The following is a 23,249-nucleotide window of genomic DNA, read 5'->3' as shown; positions in this document are numbered from 1 at the left end:
AAAATAAAATTTAAGTGGTCACCATCAACCATAGCCATATGGAATATCTATCCCTTGTCCAAAATAAAAACTCACCGGAGTAGATGTAGTACAGCTGGCAAACGAGCAGGACTTATCTGACGGAAAGTGAATGCCCTGGACATCTGCAACACCGGGGGGCTTGCAGGTGCGTTGCCGGCCTTTGTTATCGTACTTACTTCTTATGTGGTTACTTATTGAAAGCGTGACAAGTTACCGAACACTAAACATTATTATTAATATAATTAATCCACGATATCATAACTGAATAGTATTAGAATTTTCATTTATTTTGCACAACATGCACATTACCTTTGTATACTAACATAATAAACTTTTCAATTTGTTTCGTTGAACATTTTCATATTTAATGGGACCGTTAAAAGAAGTCTAAGGCTAGCGGAGTTAATTTAATACCGGCGTTCTAGCTATAGTCCGAGAGCTACCACAATAAAGAATTAAGATAAAAACGTATATAAAGTATGATGCTTGAATGAATTGTTGGTTAAATTGATTTGTTTTCATGAACATTTTAAAGGAAAGTCAGTTGAAAACTGTTCTCTATAAAAGATTTAAAATAGTCAGGAACTATATCATTAGTTTCACAGCGTCTAACAAGAGTATGTTACGGGTTCAAACCTGTGCTACCTACTGCATTTTTAAATTCTTAACCTTAATTTGCGTTTATAATTCACCTTGTAATTGCGTAAATCGGCCACGTGTTTTAAAACGATGTTGTTGAAAATCTCTCAGAAAAGTGGAGGCCGAACCCAAATAGTGGGACTTTAATAGATTGTATAGTTTATTTTTAAAACCTTAAATTTGCTATTAACTAGCAGTGAACAGTGCTATGCAATTTTATCTATACATAGTTAAGAATTATTCGACAATTGTCGTTAAAGGTACTTGTAACAAAAGCTTTCCGCCCAATTTGAGAAGAAAATAGGAACAAGGGTAAATCAGAAATGCTTGAAAGTGCGCGATATTAGGATTCAAAAACGAAAACCTAAAATGTGTAATGGCGCTACTTAAAATATAAAATATCGACCCGCCCCGGCTTCACGAGTGCAATTTATTGATAAAGAAAATGAAAAGTACGCTTCGCAAGAAAATATATAGTAGGTATATTTATTTCATTATATAACTATGTCATAAATGAGAAATATGTATAATGATGTTATTGATAAACATTGGTATATATGTCTCCACGGCTTACAGCTTAAAATTTGGATAATTTTGTAATGTAATCGTACGGAAACAGTTTCTTGGATAAAACACAGCCTTAGGTCACCTAATTTGTACTAAATGTTTATAAATTATATATACAAACCTTCCTCGGTTATCGTTCTTTTTATTCGTGAAAACCGTATCAAAATCTGTTGAGCGGTTTTGAAAAACAAAGCGGAACAACAGAAATTGTAATTCACTTTGTTTTTACATAATATTTATCATTAAACATTATTAAATATTAAGTATATTTTATTATCTGAATAAAATCTAATACACTTACAATATATTCATATTTTATCATGAATATAAATTAGAATATTTATTTGTTTATTTTTACAAATAGATTGATGAATTTCAAAAAGTTTATTTATTTATTTATTTTTTTTATTTTACAGCACTCGATAGAATGAAAAACAAATCCAATATTAGTCTAGCACATGCCGAGTTTATAAAGTGCAATAAAAAAAAAATCAGACGACGTCTCGTTTCGAGTCGAGTTTAACAAATGTCACATACATACGTATATATAAAAATGTAGCACTATTTGTTTGGAATAAACGCATTGTCTTGCTCGCTGAATTAGAATATATTTTACTGGCTTCCTGACTCGACTTCATACGGGTCTAAGGTAAGGAAATAAATTATCGTTTATAATAAAACATTTTTATTTTCTTTCCGTGCTGAAAACACGTGAATTTCAATCGAACATAACAGTTTAAAAGCTTTGTTCGTATAACTAATAATGTTATGTGTGTCCATCGCAGTGGAGAGCAACGTTGTGGTAAGAGCTCCAAACATTATTCAAAAGAAGAGAAGGTTTTAGGCCAGCAGTGGGCATATACAGCTTGTTACTTTACTTTTATTATTGTACCTAAAAAAATACGTGTGCCTCTTGCGACCTGACAGAAGTGATAACTTAAAAAAACATCTGTCTGAAATACGTTTAGCACTGTGAGTTAGAGTGACAGAGGAGGAGCCTTCTTACCGTTTTCGTTTGCGTAAGAGAAAGGGAATCCAGTGAGACTCACGTCGTAACGCGTTACATAATGAAGCGGTTTACACTCCCACAAGAAGTTATCACTTCTATAGAGATTTAGAAAAATTAAGTTTATAATATATTTTTTTACATTTTTCCAACTATAAGTTGATTAGAAAGATCCGAACTTTGTTTCCAACGAGTTGGAACTCTTGGTTCTCGTAGTACATATGTATGTGTGTATCAGAATTTCGATCAATATATGCGGACTCGGATGTTTATCTCCAGCGCCGAGCAGTAGACTACTGTAAACATACTTACATTTGTAACAGTATTCCTTATATATATATAAAAGTATTATACCATAGTTCTATTATATATTTATGAAACTGTAAAATAACTTTAATTGAACAATATCTTCCTCGTGATTTTATGGCATTGGTTGGCGGACGAGCCAATGGGCCTCCTGATGGTAAGTGGTCACCACCGCCCATAGACAAAGGCGCTGTAAGAAATATTAACCATTCCTTACATCACCTATGCGCCACCAACCTTGGGAACTGAGATGTTATGTCCCTTGTGTCTGTGATTACACTGGCTCATTCACTCATTCGTGAACACAAGCATGTACTATTATTTAAATGTGTGTGTAATAATAAAATAATAAATATATAAGTCGCATATATAAGGAGATAACACTATTGTATTGTATAAGATAAGTTCAAAGAAAACCCGATGCCTGTAAAACTACCCGCTTTGTATTGGACGTTGCTGTAGTTTGGGAATTCAAAAGCGTGTGTACAATTAGATGTGTATATCTTGATTATTGTGTGCGTACCGTCTAGAACGGTAACATGTGGTCACATGCGTATAAAATAAATGGTAGGTTGCTATGCCTTTCATGGCAGGCGCTAACACCTATGTACAATAAATAGAAGAAAGCGAACTTCGATTGTTTCTAACAAAAACCAATCTTAGCTTGAACGTAATTGTACTTATTTATATCAGATATATTTCGATCCAATTTCGATCGAACTGCATGCAACTGGAGTTGTGTTAGTAGAATATGAAAACAAATAAACGGCAACGATTTCGATTCGATTCTATTGCGATAAAGTGAAAATTTGTTAGAAGATACCTAACACTAACGATTTTATAATAAATAATAAATAAATATTGGACATACATTACTCTGATCCCAATGTAACGCTACACGCTACTCGACCACGGAGGTCGTCAAATTTCGTTTCGATTCAATTACAAAAGTGACAATTTTTAATAGAATCGACGCCTAGTTTCACTTATCCGGATCAGACCCTGGGATTGTTGGTGAACAACAAAAAAAATTACAATATTCTACAATTTTTTTTTTTTACCAAATAGTTAGTATTTCTTCTGTACAATTCTGATTTGACTGCACTGATTTATTGCAATGACGTGTTCTTCCGTCGCGGGATATTTGTCATATTCACGCGACGCTACCTGGGGATTCTGATTTACGTCTAAACTTATAAAGGAAATGTCGTTTGCATAGCTTACTTTAGTGCAAATAAAATTTAATGAGAAATAATAAAATGAACCATTTATGTGACGACGCAAACTTTCCGTTAGAATATACTTTACTCCAGTTAGAATTGGCCTATTAAAAAAACTTTGATAAATTTGGCATATTACTCAATACGAGATTATATTAATGATATAAAATCGATAATAAATAAATAAATTTAATTATACTTTATTGACATACTCTGTAATTAAAATGGTGGAAAAGAGGAACTACTGAGTTTCTTGCCGGTTCTTCAAGGTAGAATCTACTTTCCCAAACGGTGGTAGCTTTATTTTTATTCAAAACTGTATCACGACGAATGAATAATGCTCTTGTGAGCCTACTTGAATAAAAAATATGTTAATTTTGATTTTGGAGGCGCAAATGTGCCACCTGATGGTAAGTGGTCACCAATGCTCATATATATTGGTTTTGTTAGAAATATTAACCATACCTTTCTTCGCCAACCTTTGGACCAACTTTGGGAACCAAGATATTTCATCATCATCATAATTTCCAATAATATTTTACTGTAGATCGTTAAAAGTATAAATAAACGAAATGAAACTTTTTTAAATGCTCTTGCTACTTTTTAATCGCAATTTTATTAATTTAAATGAATTGCATTGCAACCATCGAATCTGAATAAACATTCTACTGAAATAAGCCAACAATTAATTACTCTTATTTATTAATTGAATCATTTATAAGCATTCATTAAAACTTTTTTTACTCAGCAATATATTTTTTGAAAAATGAATCATCTTCACTGGAATGGACTGATTTATAAACGCAGACATTAAAATACATTTTGAATAAACGTATTTAGCTTAACAATAATTCGAGAAAACAGAACGTAGAGAGTAGAATGTACTTAAGTGTATTTGTAAATCTGCGTTCGCGATTGGAAAGCCTGAGAGCGATTAGTGACGTGGTCAAATATATAGATCGGATTGCTGTGTTAAGGAAACGATCAACGTTCATTTACGATTTTGTTTACGCTTAAAACGGTAGTGCGATTCAGTAAGAATTCACTTCGTACCTCACTCGTGAAATCTCGACAACGAACTTACGGTGATACGCGATTTTGATACGAGTACCCTATAAATTTTGTAATTATTCTAATCAATTCGTAAATTCCGACATTTCACACTCATTTGCGGTTAGTTTCGAGATTGTTCTCGCAGTTATACCTCTACAGCTTTGTCAATTATTATGAGAAGTGAGAAAGTATAAACATAGTTTTAAAAATTATTTTTATTAACTCGTAATAATATATATAAATAATTAATCTAGCTCATTTCAAATTAATTTAACTAACTTTATCTTTATATATATGGCTGTTTTGTTCCGTCCGTTTGTAGTCTATGTCTGTCTAAGTGGAGTCCAATTTTGATGATTCTTATTGTATATGTATGAGTCGATCTATGAATGATTTAATTTGAGCCCAGTAAGTGGCACTGAGATCGATAGATAGAGAATAAAATTCTTATTTAAATACAAATTTAGCACAAGAAAATCCAGTAGTGCTGACATAGCAATGTATACGTTTTTACAACAGGATCCCAGAAAACGTTCAAAATTATTCAATTATAAAATTCAAAGGAATCGTTAAAGAGCGTTTGTGTGCTAAAGGATATTACAACACTAATGACTTTTTAGTTGACTGCACACCTTGGGAATGAAATGATCGCCTCCAGGCTGCTTCAAATAACTAAAATATAATTATCATTGTACATAATAATGGTTAAAAAATATATATATATATATATATTCCGCTGAGTTTCTTTCGCCGGTTCTTCTCAGGTCCGAGGTGCTAAATTCCGAACCGGTGGTAGATTTTGGACTATCAATAAGCAAGTGTAAAAAAAACACTTCTATATTGAATAAAGATTTTTGACTTTGACTTTGACTTTGATGGATTTTAACCCGCAATCAACGATTCATGTACTCTAACGACTGTGTCATCTCGGCTGTATTTACATAATCGAAATAGCTGGTATTACGATAAAACGAGGGTCTGGTACCAGGTGCCCATGTAATGTCTTGTAGATAAAGTTTACACAAAATAAAAAATCATATAACCAGAACATTAAGTTTTAACAGTGACTTAAATTTTTTTTGCATATTATGAAAATGGTTGTTTAAAATGCCATATTGTTACAATTCGTTCCAATTTTTTTTTTTCATATCTTGCTCGAGTGTGACTGTCTTCCGTCCCATAGTTATAGTATGGGACTATTTTTTTTAGGTTGAATTTTATCCAAATGAACCGAATACAATGATGCCATACTGTAACAAATGATTTTATGTCTTGTACCTTGAAAACGTGTCGAAAAATCAGGTTTTTCAAGTATGGCGTCACTTTTTCCCTCTACTACAAATATGGCAAATATAATAATGGACACATTGTATCGTATAATTTCCAAAAATCCAAATGCCATACTGGTACAAATCGTCAATTTTTTTTTTCTTTTTCAACTTTTAGCTCAAGTCCGACAGTCATCCGCCCCATGTTTACAATCTGTAATACATTTTTTTACGTACAATTGCATCCAAATGACGAGAATACAATGATGCCATGATGTATAAAATGATTTTACGTATTTTACATTCATATTTTTAAAACGTGTCAAATAAATAAGTATTTCAAGTATGGCAGCACTTTTTCCCCCTACTAGAAGTATGGGAAATATAATAACGGTCACATTTTGCCAAATACTTTCCAAAAATTCAAATGCAATACTGGTACAAATCGTTTGGCGTAAAAAAAAAATTACTCCTTTGCAGTGGTATGGCGGCCATTGGGAACTGTCGGAAAAGTATGGCAAGGTGATTTTCGTGAATGGCTACTCGACGATGATTAGCTATGCAAAAATTAGCCTGGTACAAATGGTTGAATTGTTTTATTTAAATTCATGTATTCGCGTCGGTATGGCGGGCTGTAAGTCACGCCCGAGAAGTATGGCATTACGCTACAGCCATTTCTTTTTTTTTCGACTATCTGAAAATACAAGCATTTTTGTGGAACAAATCGTTTGACACTCGTTATTTATCCGACGCGTTCGATTAACGCCCACGCGATTGGGCCGCCGGTGCGAGCGCTATGACCATCATTTTCCTTTTTGCCTTTACGTAATTACACCCCTGAAGAACCGCCATACTGGTACAAATGACCTAGTATTTTGTGTCATCATCTCCCGGTCTAATATGGTTGATATTAATGTTGTCCTAACTGATTCTGGCCACGGCGGTTAACCTCATGAGAGACTAGCCAAATACGAACATATTATATTGCAAAAGAGTGTGTGCAAACATTGTTACAAGCTTTCTAGTCACATAATCCGATGGGACAACAACTCCGACGCGGCCGAAAATAATCGTTGAGTAAGACCAATGAATTTACGTTTTTTCCGAGCACGGGACTAGCAGCAGAAGTCGGAAAACCTGATCTGCGACGATCTAGCAAATTAAATCAGATCAAAGTATACTTAATTCGAGTAGGCTTTTACAAGCACTTTTGAATCGTCATTTAACAAACTATATGAAGTATAACTACCACCGGTTCGGAATGCAGATTCTACCGAGAAGAATCAGAAAGAAACTCAGTAGTTACTCATATTCAAAGTTTAAAAATACAAAGTCATGTTAGTTAAGTATAATTATATACCTTTGTGTACATAATTGTACTTAACTAAAACTGTGTACCTGCCTGGAAGTCAGCAAGTATTAGCTCCACGCATTTTTATCATCTATATAATCTTGTATTGGATAATATTACCTTTTTGCCTTTATGTCTCGTGGTGATGTAATGAAAGGCAATTGAGTATAGATATATGTATTGTAATATAATTTACAATATTTAATTGTTACGACGATATTACAGTGCGAAGTTAGAATGGCGACTGGCGACAGAACATATAACAATGTATTAATGGACAATGTAGCATATCGAATATCGACTTGTTTCTAGGTGCCATTATGGACAGTGATTTTTGCTTACATTAATAAAAGATAATACGTAGGCACACCTTCTTTATCAATGTATTTTTTACAAATGATTTGAATTTATAAATCGGCACGAGACCAACGAGATGTGAACTTTATAAGCTATACATCTATCTTATTTACTTATAAATGATTAAACTTTTTATTTTCTTTGTAATACCTAATTGTCAAAATAATATAACAATATAAATAAAACTTCGCGCCAAAAGACTTCGCGCGTTTCAGCAAGTTTCGCTTCGGAGTTTCACCCGCTTTAGTTTTAGTATTGACGTGACGAGCGTGAACTTTGTGTACTCGAATTTTAATGTCATGCATGATACTCTAAAACTCAATTACTAATTAAGCTTTACGAAGAATTTTTAACCGATTTTTGCGATTAACACAGTTTGCTTATTCAAGAACAGTTTTATTTTAATTTCTACACATAATTTCATAAACAATAAAAAAATATTTAATAAGTTTATTTATTTATTTATTTATTTATTTATTTAATATGGAACTCCAACACAGGTACATATGTAATACAAAAAATACAAGTTTAGACAATAAAATATTAAATGTACCTCCAATTATAGGAGAACACAACATGCACTTATAAAGTATTGAACTCTAAAACAAAACTTAAGAAATAAAAATAAAAGAAAAAAAAAACTAAAACTAATAATTACAAAACAAAACAAACATTTAAACATCAACTGGTAAAGTGAATAATATTAAGAATAATTTTCAATTAATTTAATGAAATACGTGGTTGAAAAATATATAAAATTCACGGGAATTTTAAAGTCCGTAAGCTTTAGTGTAGAAGCAAACAAGATAAAACAGACGGTATTTGTCACAAGGCGAAACAGAATTAATATTTTTTTTCTTCAAAAAAAAAAAGGGAATTCGGTGTGCATTGCATCCATGTTTATTTAGTAAATGTGTACACAACTCGTGCTTTGAAGACAAATGAGGACAATTTTTTGGGTCCAGGTTGTGGCTATGGTATTTAATACGAAAATATTAGGGTCCCATATAAGTTATTACCTAAGTGGGTTTCAACATAATATATCATATACAATACGTATACGTATATAACGTTAACAACGTTCAAAACCGATAAATAATATTTATTTATGAAATAATTTACGTATCACGAACTACGTATCATTTTGCAGTGTACATCACAGATATCAGATATATAGCTACCCATCCCGGTTTCAAACGGATACGGTCTATGTACAACTTTTACATTGAAGAACAAATAAAAAAAAAAAAACTTGTTTTTTTCTGGCTGGAAATTTTCGAGTTTTCTCCTCTATAATAAGTATGTACTATACATTTACAATTTTCTAATACCGCATTAAAAGCTATTAAGTAGATTAAGAGATGTAAACGTTTATACGGCGAAAATTGACTTGGTTTTATACTATGTTTGTATTAACTAAAAAATCTTCTGACTTTAATTACTGACTACATTTACATATTTCTATTAATTGATATTCGTAGTATTATATAAATATTAAACACCGTGTACAACTGAGTTAATAATATCCCTGTTAATATTACTAAAGCGACGAGATTTTTTTTTTTTGTTTTTGCTTCGTACTTTCTTCGCGTAGCAACGAAGCAATGAGATCGACGTAGTTTTTTTGCTCGGGGATGGCTAATGGACCGGGAAGTGACAGGCTTTGTGTCGCGAGAAAAGACGCAGGTAAAAGCCATTTAAAAAATATATAATTTGTAATTGTTGTGCAATATATAATTTTCATGTCCGCCTCTGTCAGAGAGGTTTATTTCCTAGGCAGTGATATATGTCATGTTGCTAATACAAGTAATTACACTGGCTCACTCATCCTTAAAACAGGAACACAACAATACAAAATATTACTCTTTGGTGGTAGAACAGAATATGATGAGTGGGCGATACCTACCCAACAAGCACGCATAACGTACCATCAAGTCATGCACTGAAACGTAATGAATTTAGCCATGACGCTGAAACTGGAAAGGCAGGACAAGACGGATTTTTTTACGATATAGCTAGGCGGACGTGCAAATGGGCCACCTTATGGTAAGTGGTCCCCACCGCCCATAGACAAAGGCGCTGTAAGAAATATCAACTATTCCTTACATAACCAATGCGCCACCAATCTTAGGAACTAAGATGTAATGTCCCTTGTGATTGTAGTTACACTGGCTCACTCACCCTTCAACACGGAACACAACAATACTGAGTACTGTTGTTTTGCGGTAATATATCTGATGAGTAGGTAGTATCAACCCAGAGGTGCTTGCACAAAGCCCTATCACCAAGTGATAGGAGAGATGTATTAAGAAATAAAAATATTCTTAACATCGTCAATGTTTTAAGATCAAGAAATCAAAAACATTACGTCAGGCACAAGGCCTGTAGTTACAACTACCCACTCATAGTTCAGGTTGAAACACCAGTGAGTTCAGGCATCAATATTAAGTAATAATTCTTAATTCAGTAGATCATAAACATTATGTATTAGAATTAAATAAAAGCAAAAGACGTGGTACAAAACGAAATTTCACATTTACGACAGTTACAGTATGTGACCCTAACTTCCACCGAAACTTTGTACAAAAGTTAAATTTGTCAATGAAGTTAGACAATAAGAATTACATTAATTATAAGAAATCGTTATAAACGAAATTTGTTTGTAATTTCTTTTAAAATTTTAATCATATTATTGCTTTAAGAAAGGAGACGTGCAAATGGGTTGCGGGTAACTTTTAACCGAAATGGCTTAGATACACAGATAGAGATAAACGGGCCAACTTTATTATCTTGGTGTGCGTGACAGCTACGCTTGACGCACGTCAAACGTCATACTACTTTACTAGTGTGCGTGTACTTAGTGACGAACTGGTGGCTACAACTGTTAACGAAGCGTTCTCAGCTTTGACAGTCTATCTAGACATAAATAAACAAAGCGAAAAGGGTCTTGTTATTACTTATTATTGCCTGTAAATTTCCCACTGCTGGGCTAAGGCCTCCTCTCCCTTTGAGGAGAAGGTTAGGAGCATATTCCATCACACTGCTCCAATACGGGTTGGTGGATACACATGTGGCAGAATTTCGTTGAAATTAGACACATGCAGGTTTCCTCACGATGTTTTCCTTCACCGCCGAGCACGAGATGAATTATAAACACAAATTAAGCACATGAAAATTCAGTGGTGCTGCCCTGGGTTTGAACCCGCAATCATCGAATATAATACAAAAACCGGGCACAATTATTCTTCATGAGCGAGGATTGAATTCGCGATCGTGAATCTAGCACTTAATTATATGATCATAGCACCAAGGAATAAAATTGATTAACACTTTTTAAATTCAGTTTATTAACATTAATTTAAAATATCATAAAATTTTAAAGATATTTCTAGAGACATGTACCACGACGTTGTAATATGTTTTACGACGTCATAATACTGGATTTAGTACCGCCATAAGGCTTTTACGGTCATGATTCCATTAAATGTGATAGTTACTAATAACCTTGTTACATAGCTCTTTAAATACTACATATTATTATAAAGCAAAGTCCCCCACCGCGTCTGTTTGTATTCCTGAACGCGGTAAACTCAAAAACTATAATACGAATTGATACGGTTTGCATCAAAGGCGAAGTGATTCATGATGAAAGTTTTGGAGTATATTTCGTTATAGATTTTGTGTAAATTGAATTATTGACGATTATCGTTGAAGTCAAACCGACTGGGTGCATTAATGGCGTGCGCATCGTAAACCAATAGTAGTTATATGAATAATTATATTAACATTTTATACAGACTATTATTCTACCCGTGTAAAGCTAGCCCAGCCCAGCCCAGCTAGGTAACTAATTAATAGCTAAAACTAATATCAACCTGTAAAAAGATAAAGCCCCTTCTGTTTTTTAGTATAAAGATTAATAAAAATCTAAACAATATATATTTCATTAAGTATGATCTTACAAGAACATTTGAATCGCTATTTTACAAGATATAAGCTAACCCAGAGCCTACGTTAGGTTAGTGAGAATTATGTTCCGTAATCTTCTGCTGTCAGAAGGCAACTTAGCATTGAACGTTGTCGATATGAAGTGCTCTATGCAGAACACGTGCGGTCTATATGTCCGTCGAAGTTATGTCTTTAGGATCCGTTTCCACTGGAGCCATTATAATAATACGAAGTTTCATAAAATTATATAATACGATTCAATTTAAAATAGTTACCTGGACCTTACTCTTTAGATTTTACACTCAAATTGGGTTGTATCAAATTTATAAAATTCACACGTAGCTTATATACTCCATCTGTGACCGTACTATATCAGTATCGCTGTAAGGGCTCCCACACATAAATGCGAATTCGCAATGCATCGCAAATATCTGCGAGCTCGCACGAATGTACCGCAAGAATATCCGATCTGAATCGCATCGCGCATTCCTGCGATATTACGTCACACTTCTTGACGCTACGTTAGGCCGCTCTGAGACAGCGTAGGGGATAGATGCCGCCGCCGGCGCAGTAGCTCTTCAAATTAAGATATGCTCATTCTAAAATAATCAAAAAAATTATCTTCTTCTATTCTCAAAGCATAGTATTTTCGAGTAAAATAGTTCCCATCAGCATCCATAATCGTAATGATGAACCCAAAACCTTCTCCTTCTTCTATATCTTTTTAACAATAACAACAGTGCAACGACCTTTTTGGGATCCATGTCCCTATTCCTACAGAACACTTATTTATTTATTTATTTATTTAAGCCTCTTTAATTCCTTAGTAACAATAGTAATAAGATAATTTTCTTTATCTAATTTTAACTAAGGGCCTTTCGACGAGTATAGGCCTCCTCCATCTCACTCCAGTTTTTTCTGTCTTGAGCTATTCTCATCCAGTCTTTGTTTAGGAATTTCAAAAGTTCGTCTTCCCATCTTTCAAGGGAACGACCTCTTTTCCTTTTTCCGGGAGAGCCAGCTCATGCAGTTTCTTGTCCATCTCTCTTTATCCTGAAGTGCAATGGGACCAGCCTACTTCCATTTTAGTTTCTTGCAGTGGGTTAAAGCATCAATAATTTTTATCCTTTCTCTTATTTGAAGATATGGTCACCTGAATTGTCGCAGCAATTCGCTTCGCATGTTCCTGAGATGCGCCGTCGTATCTCATCGCATCGCGGTTTTGTTTGTTTAGCGCCCTAACTGTCTACATTATAATCTATTATCATTTGAAATAATTCCATATCACTGTCATCACTGCTAAAGTATTCCATAATTAATAGAAATTACAGCGACTTAATTTTCAAAAGCCATAGTAATTGTCCGATTTTGACAGATAATCGAATGACGTTACTAGAAATAGCTTCGTCTATCCAAGAGTAAATCAGAACTTTTATTGAAATAGTGGTAAACAGGACTTGTATGTGCGTTCCTATCTCTAGTAAGCTATGCGTTCTCCCGATGAGGAATGGCTAGTTCGATGGGAAATGATAATCGTCCATAATTTATTCAAAAGAAATTAAGTGCAAAATAATATATTTTGCTACTTTTAGTTCCTGAAACTAGGGGTAGTCACGTTATTGAAAACGGCCGTTAAACTGTAATTCAAACTACAAGTGAATTTGAAAAAAGAATTATAAGTAAATATCTTGAGTTAATTATTTACATAGGTATACACATACATAACTATATATATTTACTTTATACGCACAATGTTCGAGTGCACGCCATGATATGACCAGGTAAGGCAGACACACGTCAAGCTGTCTCGCTGGAGCTGTAAATGAAATGTGGTCGAGTACGCATCGAACATCTGCGGAATGCAAATTATCTATTTTACCGCAAATCAAAGCAACTGACAGTTCAAGTTAATGTTCATTTGAATAATTTAAATCTAACTAAATACCATTTTGCTGAGATATTTTCACTTTATATTCTGAAGATGTCCTACTAAGGGCTGAGGAAAGAAGTCTTTTTTGAGAATTTTGTAAAAGTATTGCAGCTTATTTCTCCACTCCGTGCCAATGCGAGTTGGTGGATACGAGTTGGATAGATTTTAACTCTTCACATTTAGGTGAGCACAAATTAAGCACATGAAACTTCAGTGGTACTTGCATTACCGTCTTTACCATAAGAGCGGGGGGGGGGTACGGTCTTTATCATATGCTTATATTGCAATTTTTTTTTTGTAACGTTTTTTTCACATTAAGGCCCCCGTACGGTAAAAGAAGGGTCCCACATAGGTCATTCAAGACACATACATACATACAACAAAAATTATTTTGATATATTAGATCGTTTCGAATTTACAAGTAAAGAAATCTGAGAGAAAGCAAAATAGGTCCTTTGCTTTATTCTTCCAAATGTCCTAGGGCTCCGGAATCGGCTATATTATATACATACGTAACACTTGTTAAATTATTTTAACAAGATTTGAAAAGTGCTTAAAACTCTGGTATTATAACGACTTAGTAACATTTACAAAGAAATGTTAAAATGAAAATCTAAACTAAAAATACCGTCTTTTTAGCGATTTATAAAAACATAATTGATACATACTAGAAGTCGGATTTTTGGTAGAATAAACTAAAAAATATAGTTTGTATATATATAGTTTTTAAATCTATCTTTTTTTTTTTAAATTATTCCCGTAATGTTAAACGTTGTTAAATTCATTACAATTTTCATTCTAGTAACTATTGTTTACATTTGATTTGGAACGAATTTTATTTACGAAGACTTGAATACATAAATATCAATGACATTTTTTTGTTAAGGCTTTTTTAAATTCTATTTTAATTTTCTTTTCAATTGATGACAATTAATAAATAAAAAAGTAAAATCAAAATTAATAATAAAACACGTAAATAAGTATGACATAAACTTTATTTCAATACAATATATATATATACATAAAACCATGAAGTCGCAACAATATTAAATGTTTGAATAATTAAAACAAAACGAAGGAACGACAACAAACTGTATTAATAATTACAACAATATCGACATTAGAACACAAAAACACGAAAGAATTAAAATTCGAACGACTAGTTTTTAGAGTGTTTCACACAAGTGAAACCGAAAAGTGGCGGCAGACGGCAGTGCTTTCATGTTAGTCGTAAAAAAATCTTTAAAACGTTAAACATTACTTCTAAACTAAGAGAGGGTACACACATTTAAAGGCAAAACATTACGTAACAAGAAGTCCAAAACACAATATTAAATACGATTTGATTATTTTATCTAGATATGACTACAAGATATGCTATAATAAGAAAGTCGATAGTGGAAAGATTTCATAGCATACACTCTAAGAGTCGAAAACTTCTAAACTTTGAGCTTCAATATGGAAATCGAATATTCATATGATTCTATTAATGACAAAATTACTATTACATCTTGAACACACACCCAAAATTAGATGAATGTGACGTTGACGTGAGGCCTATCACACGATTAATTTGATTTCTCGTCGATTTAATTAGGAGTTTTGCGTTAAATATAAACGCAGCGATTTTTCGTTTCGTGTGTTAAACCTTGATGCCAAGACTCGTGTTGATGGAATGTACTTTGCCCTTTAAATTTTGGGCATTGTCAATAGGGACTGAATTTAGAAGCTAGTTCTTCCAAATATATAGTTGCCAGCCGCATTAGGATCTTCGGTGGAGAAGTACTCCTTCCACAACTCCTGGAATTCTTCCCAGGAAACGCTCGCCTTACCCTGTGAAGTTAAATAAAATTGAGTTTTATTTGATATAGGAATAAAATGTATGGATGTATAAAATTACAATACAATAATTTCATCGATGGTAAAAAGTATGACTCTTCTAAAGCCATCGAAGTGATAACTATAAACAAAGGCAACAACAAACTCAGAAGTAACCTCTAAATTAGGAGCTTTATTAAATTTTGTATAAGTCGTTGTTTTAGGTCCTCTTGTAGTATTCTTCTAAGAAACAGCCATTGTCAATGTTTGCGGAGTTGGCCAAGAGATCGACAAAACCAGGCTTCAGCATAACTGACTTATAATGTTAAAAAATGATTGAGTTTGATCAAATAAAAATTATTTACAGGTTTCGCTTGCTCACCTTGGCCATCTGACCGAAGGCCATCTTGCATTCTTGAGGATCGATGCCATAGGAGGAGCAAACGGTTGTGAATTCGTCACAATCGATGGTGCCATCGGCGCTGGCATCCTCGAGTTGGAACATGAACTGGCAGTACAGCTGCTGCCATTTTAAAGCAGCTGAGGGATTTTGTGCATAATCGTTCCACATCGACACCCATTCCTCGACTGATACCTGTGGCAAAAATATAAATATTGTAATTAAAAAAAATGAATAACTAAAACAAATCAGCTTTTCAGCTTCAAACTATATTAGCTCTGCTTGTTTTGAGTCCAGTTTTGGAAATCCACGTCAAGCCTTTATCAGGATTTGAGGGTTTCAATATCAGGTTCTGTTTTTATAGAACATAGTTCCGTAGTGTGTTTGTGACGAGTAGAAATTTATGATATCGAATAAATTTATTTTATAAAGTATTAAATCATTATAAAAAATGATATCTAAAAACATTACCTATGATGACATTCTTAGTACTTAAATTAGACAATATGTAAAATCATATAACACATTTTTCTCAAATATTCAATAATGATTGTGGTCACTAGACGGACGCTATTATACATAAATATATGAAAAAAACAATACGTATATATTATGTATTGCAATTACAGTAGACGTCAATATGTTAAAATAATTATTTATTAATAAAATATACTTAATAAATCTGATTTGTATTTTTTTGCTGTCTCTACTCTTACTCTCACCCACACTAAGACATTTTGTAAGCACGTACGTCACACACTCATACTAAAGCACGCCGATAGTAATTCAATGTATAGGGCGCCTTTGTGGATGAATATATGTATGTATGTATGTCAGATATTATAAAAATAAAATTTAAACGGTGCTTTAAGATCGAATTACATAAAAACAAGTATGCAAATTAAAGACAAACAACTCCAAGTCAACTCTCATCTGTTTGATATCGGGATTGAATCTTTGTGTACAAGAAGCAATATTCCAAACAAACACCAGAAAGGGTTTGCCTAAAAATAGGGGTTTCATAAAAATGCTAATACTCAACCCGAAGGCGTGCATTAAAATGTCAGCTTTTATAAAAGGCCGAGTGTCCTTCATGACTGATATAGGAAAAACAAACAAAGGTCAACCCTTTATACAGGGTGTTGATTTAACAAATTTGTATTTAAAATAAATTAATAAAAAAATCTATTGTAAATGTTATGACTTCTGACACGCGCCGTCGTCTTCTAATAAAGCTAAATTGTATTGTGTAAAGTAATAAACAAATCGTTATTCCTTGAATTTGATTACATTCTTATCGTGATTGATAATGGAATTGAGATTTAATTAATTCTTCCTTGAACAAATGCAGGTAACCACATTGTTAATCTCCTAAAGCCAAGATAGTTTTTCTTGTGTAATCATAAGACTATATTTTTTATATTTTCAATTATATTTGTAACTTATAATAAGATATATGATATATGATCTAGTAAGAACTAAAAGTATAACGTTGCCTTAAGTGATATTCGCTTATGTAGCAGTGAAAACCCTGACGCAATAAAATCGCCTTGTAGGGTCATTGGGGCAACATAAAAACACTTGCTTATATCGTATAATATATTAGTCCCGGAAAGGCTCAAAAATATAATTCTCTAGAGGACAATAGCCATAAAAATAGTAATATACAAAATGATATAACAAATACGATCAACTTCATGGTTGGTATCTTTAAATGCCACTGAGTATAAATAGCATAAAAAAATATATAAATGTATGGAATGGATCACATAAAAAAATTACCATCTGATGGTGAGATTGACCATATACATTGTTACTTTAAGAAATATTAATTATCACTCATAAAACCAATGCGCCATCAACCTTGGCAACTGACATGTTATATTTTGTGTATGTAGTAACACTGGCTCACTCGCCCACCAAACTGGAACACGACAATGATAAGTATTGCTGTTTGTTGGTAGGATATAAGACGCTGTGGTACCGAGACGGGCTTGCAAAAAGCCTTACCACAAAGTAATTATGACGTTGTACTTTTCGTATGTATCTCATAAGGGCTAATTTTTTATACTATTTATTCAATTTAATTTGGATATTAAATAACTTATAAGCAATTTCTGTAATTATAATTATTGATTAACGATTACGTCATCAGCAATCATCAAAATAAAAATCATTATTAACATATAAACCTGACACTTGATTATTGGTTGTCAAATAGTATGTAGCACACACACACAAACGCGCCACACACATGAATACTGGTTAAGAAGTAAACATAGTATGACCCGAAGAAAACTTTTCAACCTCAACGGGTTATATTTGATCAACATTTTTTGCTATCATAATGCTATAATAATTATTTAATACTTGAAACGGCCTAGAGGCGATCGTTTCATTCCTAAAGTATGGTTCTATAAAGTGTTTGATGATAGATTTATTACTTTACTATTAAAATGTTTTGAGCTGTTTCTGGGATCTTCTTTTAAAACCATTGCAAAACGATCAACGATCAATTTGGATTGAGGTCAAATAATTTCATTTTAATTTGATCAGGGTTTCAGATATTGTAGAAGTTACGTTATAATGTCATAAACTTAGTAATTAGTCCTTGAACTTCGCGAATTATTTTATACAGACACCTACGGGTTGAAATCTCTGAGATGTGACTGTCTATTCAGTAATTGTTGTAATGTCACTCGACTAATGGACTTGATTTGGGTGAGAGACATGACAAATACTTAATCCATTAAGGAAACGCTTCACTCTCTAAGAGATAAGTATATTTTACTAATCAGCAAAAAAACTCTTAGGTAATGTACTGTTGTAATGCTGCGCTATTTTGTTGGAGGTCGTTGTTGCTTTTAAGTTAACTCATCAGATATTCTATTGCCAAACAACAGCACTGAGTATTGTTGTGTTCCGGTTTAAAGGGTCAGTGAGCCAGTGTAACTACCGGCACAAGGGACATAACATCTTAGTTCCCGTGGTTGGTAGCGCATTGGTGATGTAAGGAATGGTTAATATTTCTTACAGCGCCATTGTCTATGGGCGGTAGTGACCACTTACCATTAGGTGACCTATTTGCTCGTTCGCCTATCGATATCATAAAAAAAAAGATGTACATTTTTTTTACTCGAATACTTCACAAATAATATTTACAATTTTTTTTTGTGTTGTTGTGATAATTTTCATTTAATACTTTTGTTTTTGGATTCGATAATTATATGTTTAGATATCGTTGCTTTGTTTGTTGTATTGTTCATACATATGTTCATACATACAATAAAAGAAAGTTATACTTAAATATTATGCTCAACCATATTTTTTATTTAATAAATTACTTTTTAACAATAAATAAATAAATACATTTTGTTGACTGTTATCTGTTTAAAATAAATACTAATATTATAAAGAGGTAAAATTAGTTTTTTTTTTAATGTATTCCTCCTATATTTAAAAATATATTATTTTGTAAGAGTATGTATGAGCTAATTTGGTTTAAATTTAAGGCTCAATTTGTAAAGTAATAATAATCGGTTTATAAATAACATAAAGATTATAATTAATTGTATTAAAATGTAATAAAAGCACGGACGAAAAATTATTGGAACATATACCGAAAAAAAAATTAAACCTACTTCCTTAGAATTTTTTTATAAGGCAAGGGCGTTCATTTATATCATATTATTGATTTAGTATTAAGTAATTTACCATTATATATTACAATTATCTAAATTAAATTAAGTGACAAGCTATAATTACATAAAAATAGAACGGAGATAGCCCAATGGTTAAGAAGCCTGAATCTATAATGAAGATGTTGAGTTCAAACGAGCACAGTTGAATTTTTATGTACTTTATTGGTGTTCATAATATGCCCCGCATACTTCGTGAGGTAACCTACGTGAAAATCTGTAACCTTCATATGTAACCGCATTGGAGCAGCGTGGTGAAATAAGCTCTAACCCTTTCCTCTAACGGAGTGGAGGCTTAATCCCAGTAACGACAGACTATTAATGTAAATATCCATTCCCCCTTAGGAGGCCTTAAATTTTAATTACCGAATTAATCTTCAAAGGTATTCTATGACTTGTAAATCCATCTAATTACTTTAACTTTGTTCTGAGCTTGCCCTCTTCTCCTGAGAGTAATACGGTAGATCTAAGGTGACTGAGAGCGCTTTGAGCTTTAGCACCTCTAATGGGTTTATATTAGCTCAATGTATATTGTTAACCATAATGTATATTTAGTTCAATAATCGTTTTCAAATTATTCTTAGTGATTTATGTTATATTCTAACGTTAGAAGTTTGACATTCGAATGACAACTTTGACATTTGAATTTAAGTTTCAGTCGTGATATTAAATTATAGTCTAGTAATAATTATTAATTCGTGAAAAAATGGCGTTCTTAATTTCAGTGAATTCGATTTTTTTTTTTATATAAAATAAGTAGGCGGACTGCCAAATGGGCCACACAATAGTAAGTGGTCACCACTGCCTATAGACATTGGTACTGTATGAAATATTAACCATTTCTAATATAACCAATGTACCATCGATTTTGGACAGTACAATGTTATGTCCCTTGTACATATACTTACCCTGGCTCGCTCTATCAGAACACAACAATACTATTACTGTTTGGCGGTAGAATGTACGATTAGTACCTACCTAACCATATGGGTTTGGACAAAGCCAAGTAAAGTTGCAGTGGGAAGTTTGAAAGTAAAATTAAAATTGATATAAGTAGTTAAGTAGTATAATACTATAAACAAATATATATTAATCGAGAACTATTTTTAGTGCATAATATAGTAGGACTTATATAAGCAAATCTATCTAACAGATTGTTTTATATAATCTTTCGATAGAAATAGAACTTGTAATGAAATATTTTATTTTATTTTTTGTTGTGGTATTTCCGACAAAAAAGAATATACGTTACAAAAATGCGATAAAATATATGTATTTAAAAAAACAGATAAAATTTAAAAAAATACATTTGAAACAAAAAATACTACATATTGTATTTAAAATAAAGAATTATAAGAATAAATTAAAAAAAAAAATCTTAAAATCCGAATTATACGACTAATGATGTACCATGGAACATGAAAATTGAATTAAAAAAAAAAACATTCATTAGTGGCATTTTTGTATAAAAGCTAATAGTAAATATTCTTATAAATTCTAAGCTTATACTTGCCTGGCCATCCTTATTGGAATCAGCCCTCTTTCTCAGTCCATCCCAGATCTTAATCATGATCTCGTGAGTCTCGGTATTCTTCGCATCTCCGGGCTTCCAGCCTCGAAGGCTGCAAATTTTCTAAGAACGAAATTTTATGGGTTTCGTTAACAAGACGAATTAATCAAGATAATTTCTAATGTGTGATTATTGTTTAATTTATCATAAAAGTCGACTATGTCATATTAAAAGAAAATACAAAATACTTTTGATTATTGAAGAACAAAATTCTAAATTGCAATTATGACTAAGACGTTATTGGTGCAATATTTAACACTTAATCAGTCTACATTCCACAATATGTACTTTGGTTGAGTTATAATAAGGAGATCATTATGGAACCCTGTCGTACGCAGCGAAATAATATTTCAGAGAAGGTTACAGCTATATAGGTTAAGCATTCGACTAATACTGTTATTTTAAAGATTTAATTTAACTATTTTAATTTGCACTGCTATAATATAATATCACGTCGGGATAGATTTTTAAATTGGAACCTGCAATAACAATGTAGTTATAATAACGAAATTATTGCACAACGTCAAATTAAATTCCTTTTCTGTTTTCATATTGAATTTTAAACTATTCGATCAAAGCAAAGAACTAAGACTCTTTGATCCATTAAGCTTGAAAATAACTTCATCAGCTTTTAAAGAAGCGGCGATTCCGATCTGAGCTACTTCGAAACTAATTATCAAGAGAGAAGTTCAATTGGATAACTTTATCAGGAAAAATCCGGGAAAGACTGTACAAATATATCAGTGAGACAGACGAACAAATCGCATATATGATGATTAATTACACCTTCTGTGTTATGGATCATAGGGTAACAGGTAGGAATCTCGGACCCATAAACATTATTATTTATTTTTTACAAGATATTGTCAGTGACATCCTGGTAATAAAAGGTAAACCATGCACTCCCAGGCTTTTAAAAGCACGAAATCGAGGATCTCGTGCCTTATGTTTATCTGGTCGTGGCGGATTATCATTCCATCGAACCAGGAGGATGAGGGAATGGGCGAAAATAAGGAAGTACTTCTACTTTTTAGCCTGCTGATCTTGAGATAGATGATGACAGTTCCATATGACCGTTGGCAGAAATACATCAGATGGTCGTTACAATATTATATTTTCTGTTTATTTTTTATTTTTTAACATTTACCTAATTTGGGCAGAGATGATCAACTACTAACCATAGAAAAAATATTGTAACAGTTTTTTACAGATTTTCAAATTTGGAATTTTGGTATTAGATAGAATTGGAGAATGCCATAATTGTGTTAAATCATGTTAGTAAGAATTAATTGATAGTAACATATAAACTTATTTTAATCATTGATAAATTAGTACACCAACCTCGATAGCTAGCTCGAAATCTTTCCTTTCAATGGTACCGCTTTGATTGACATCTGAAAAGAAAACTTACCTTTAATTTTTTACTTAATAGGTAATTATTTAAATAATGTTATCTTTGTCTTTCAAATGATCAATCAACGAAGACAGATAGAGATAAATCATTGTTCAATTAAACACTGGATACATAATATTTATAAATATAGCTGTGTGTGTGTTTAAAACTACGATGATATTAGGTCTGATATTTTAAAAAAGAAACTTTATAAATGTCATTTATTTTTGTTATTATAAATGAACGGCATATAAAATTATTTGGCCAGGCCTGGATCAATAGGTACATTGTAGCTGATATTACAAAAGTTATATTTCTAACTTCAAATTTTAGGTGAGGGATTTTGCGGAAGTTGTCTTCAAGTTACTTATAAGCGGTTATGTATCGTTATTTTACAAGATAGATTATATCAAATTTATAGCTACCAATTCTAGTAGGCTCTATGCCGTCCAACCAAGCGTACCCGAAGTTTGTGCTATGCAAGCGTAACGTGCTACTACTTTCGTAAGTTGTAGGTATAAACAAGATGACACGCTCGATTTTAATACTATCAATTCGACATCTGTTGTCTATGAACGATTTGGAAGATATATCAGCATTAGCATAATACCGAACTAATTACCAGCAATTAACTTAGTAGTTACCCTTTTCCAGCTATTAAATAACATGAGCTATATTAATAATTGATTAAAATTCGACCTAGA

At 32.4% G+C, this 23,249-nt stretch overlaps 2 protein-coding genes across 2 annotated transcripts in view; one reads left to right on the top strand and one right to left on the bottom strand.

Moving 5' to 3' along the window:
• Positions 1 to 23,249, top strand: part of LOC113392926 (leucine-rich melanocyte differentiation-associated protein-like) — a 267,313-nt gene that overhangs the window by 14,939 nt on the left and 229,125 nt on the right. The gene's annotated exons all lie outside the window — the stretch shown is intronic.
• Positions 14,644 to 23,249, bottom strand: part of LOC113402822 (calexcitin-1) — a 48,607-nt gene continuing 40,001 nt past the window's right edge. Inside the window, exons 4-7 of the mRNA XM_064216532.1 lie at positions 22,494 to 22,546; positions 21,096 to 21,215; positions 15,867 to 16,079; positions 14,644 to 15,499 (exon numbers count right to left, since the gene is read on the bottom strand). Coding sequence (XP_064072602.1) covers positions 15,389 to 15,499; positions 15,867 to 16,079; positions 21,096 to 21,215; positions 22,494 to 22,546 — 497 coding nt within the window. The 3' untranslated portion in view covers positions 14,644 to 15,388. The remainder of the gene's footprint in view (positions 15,500 to 15,866; positions 16,080 to 21,095; positions 21,216 to 22,493; positions 22,547 to 23,249) is intronic.

The sequence above is a fragment of the Vanessa tameamea genome, chromosome 12 (assembly GCF_037043105.1).
Source record: "Vanessa tameamea isolate UH-Manoa-2023 chromosome 12, ilVanTame1 primary haplotype, whole genome shotgun sequence".
NCBI classification, from domain to species: Eukaryota; Metazoa; Arthropoda; class Insecta; order Lepidoptera; family Nymphalidae; genus Vanessa; species Vanessa tameamea.
Note: the sequence above shows the minus strand (reverse complement) of the source record. Positions and strands in the feature narration are given on the sequence as shown.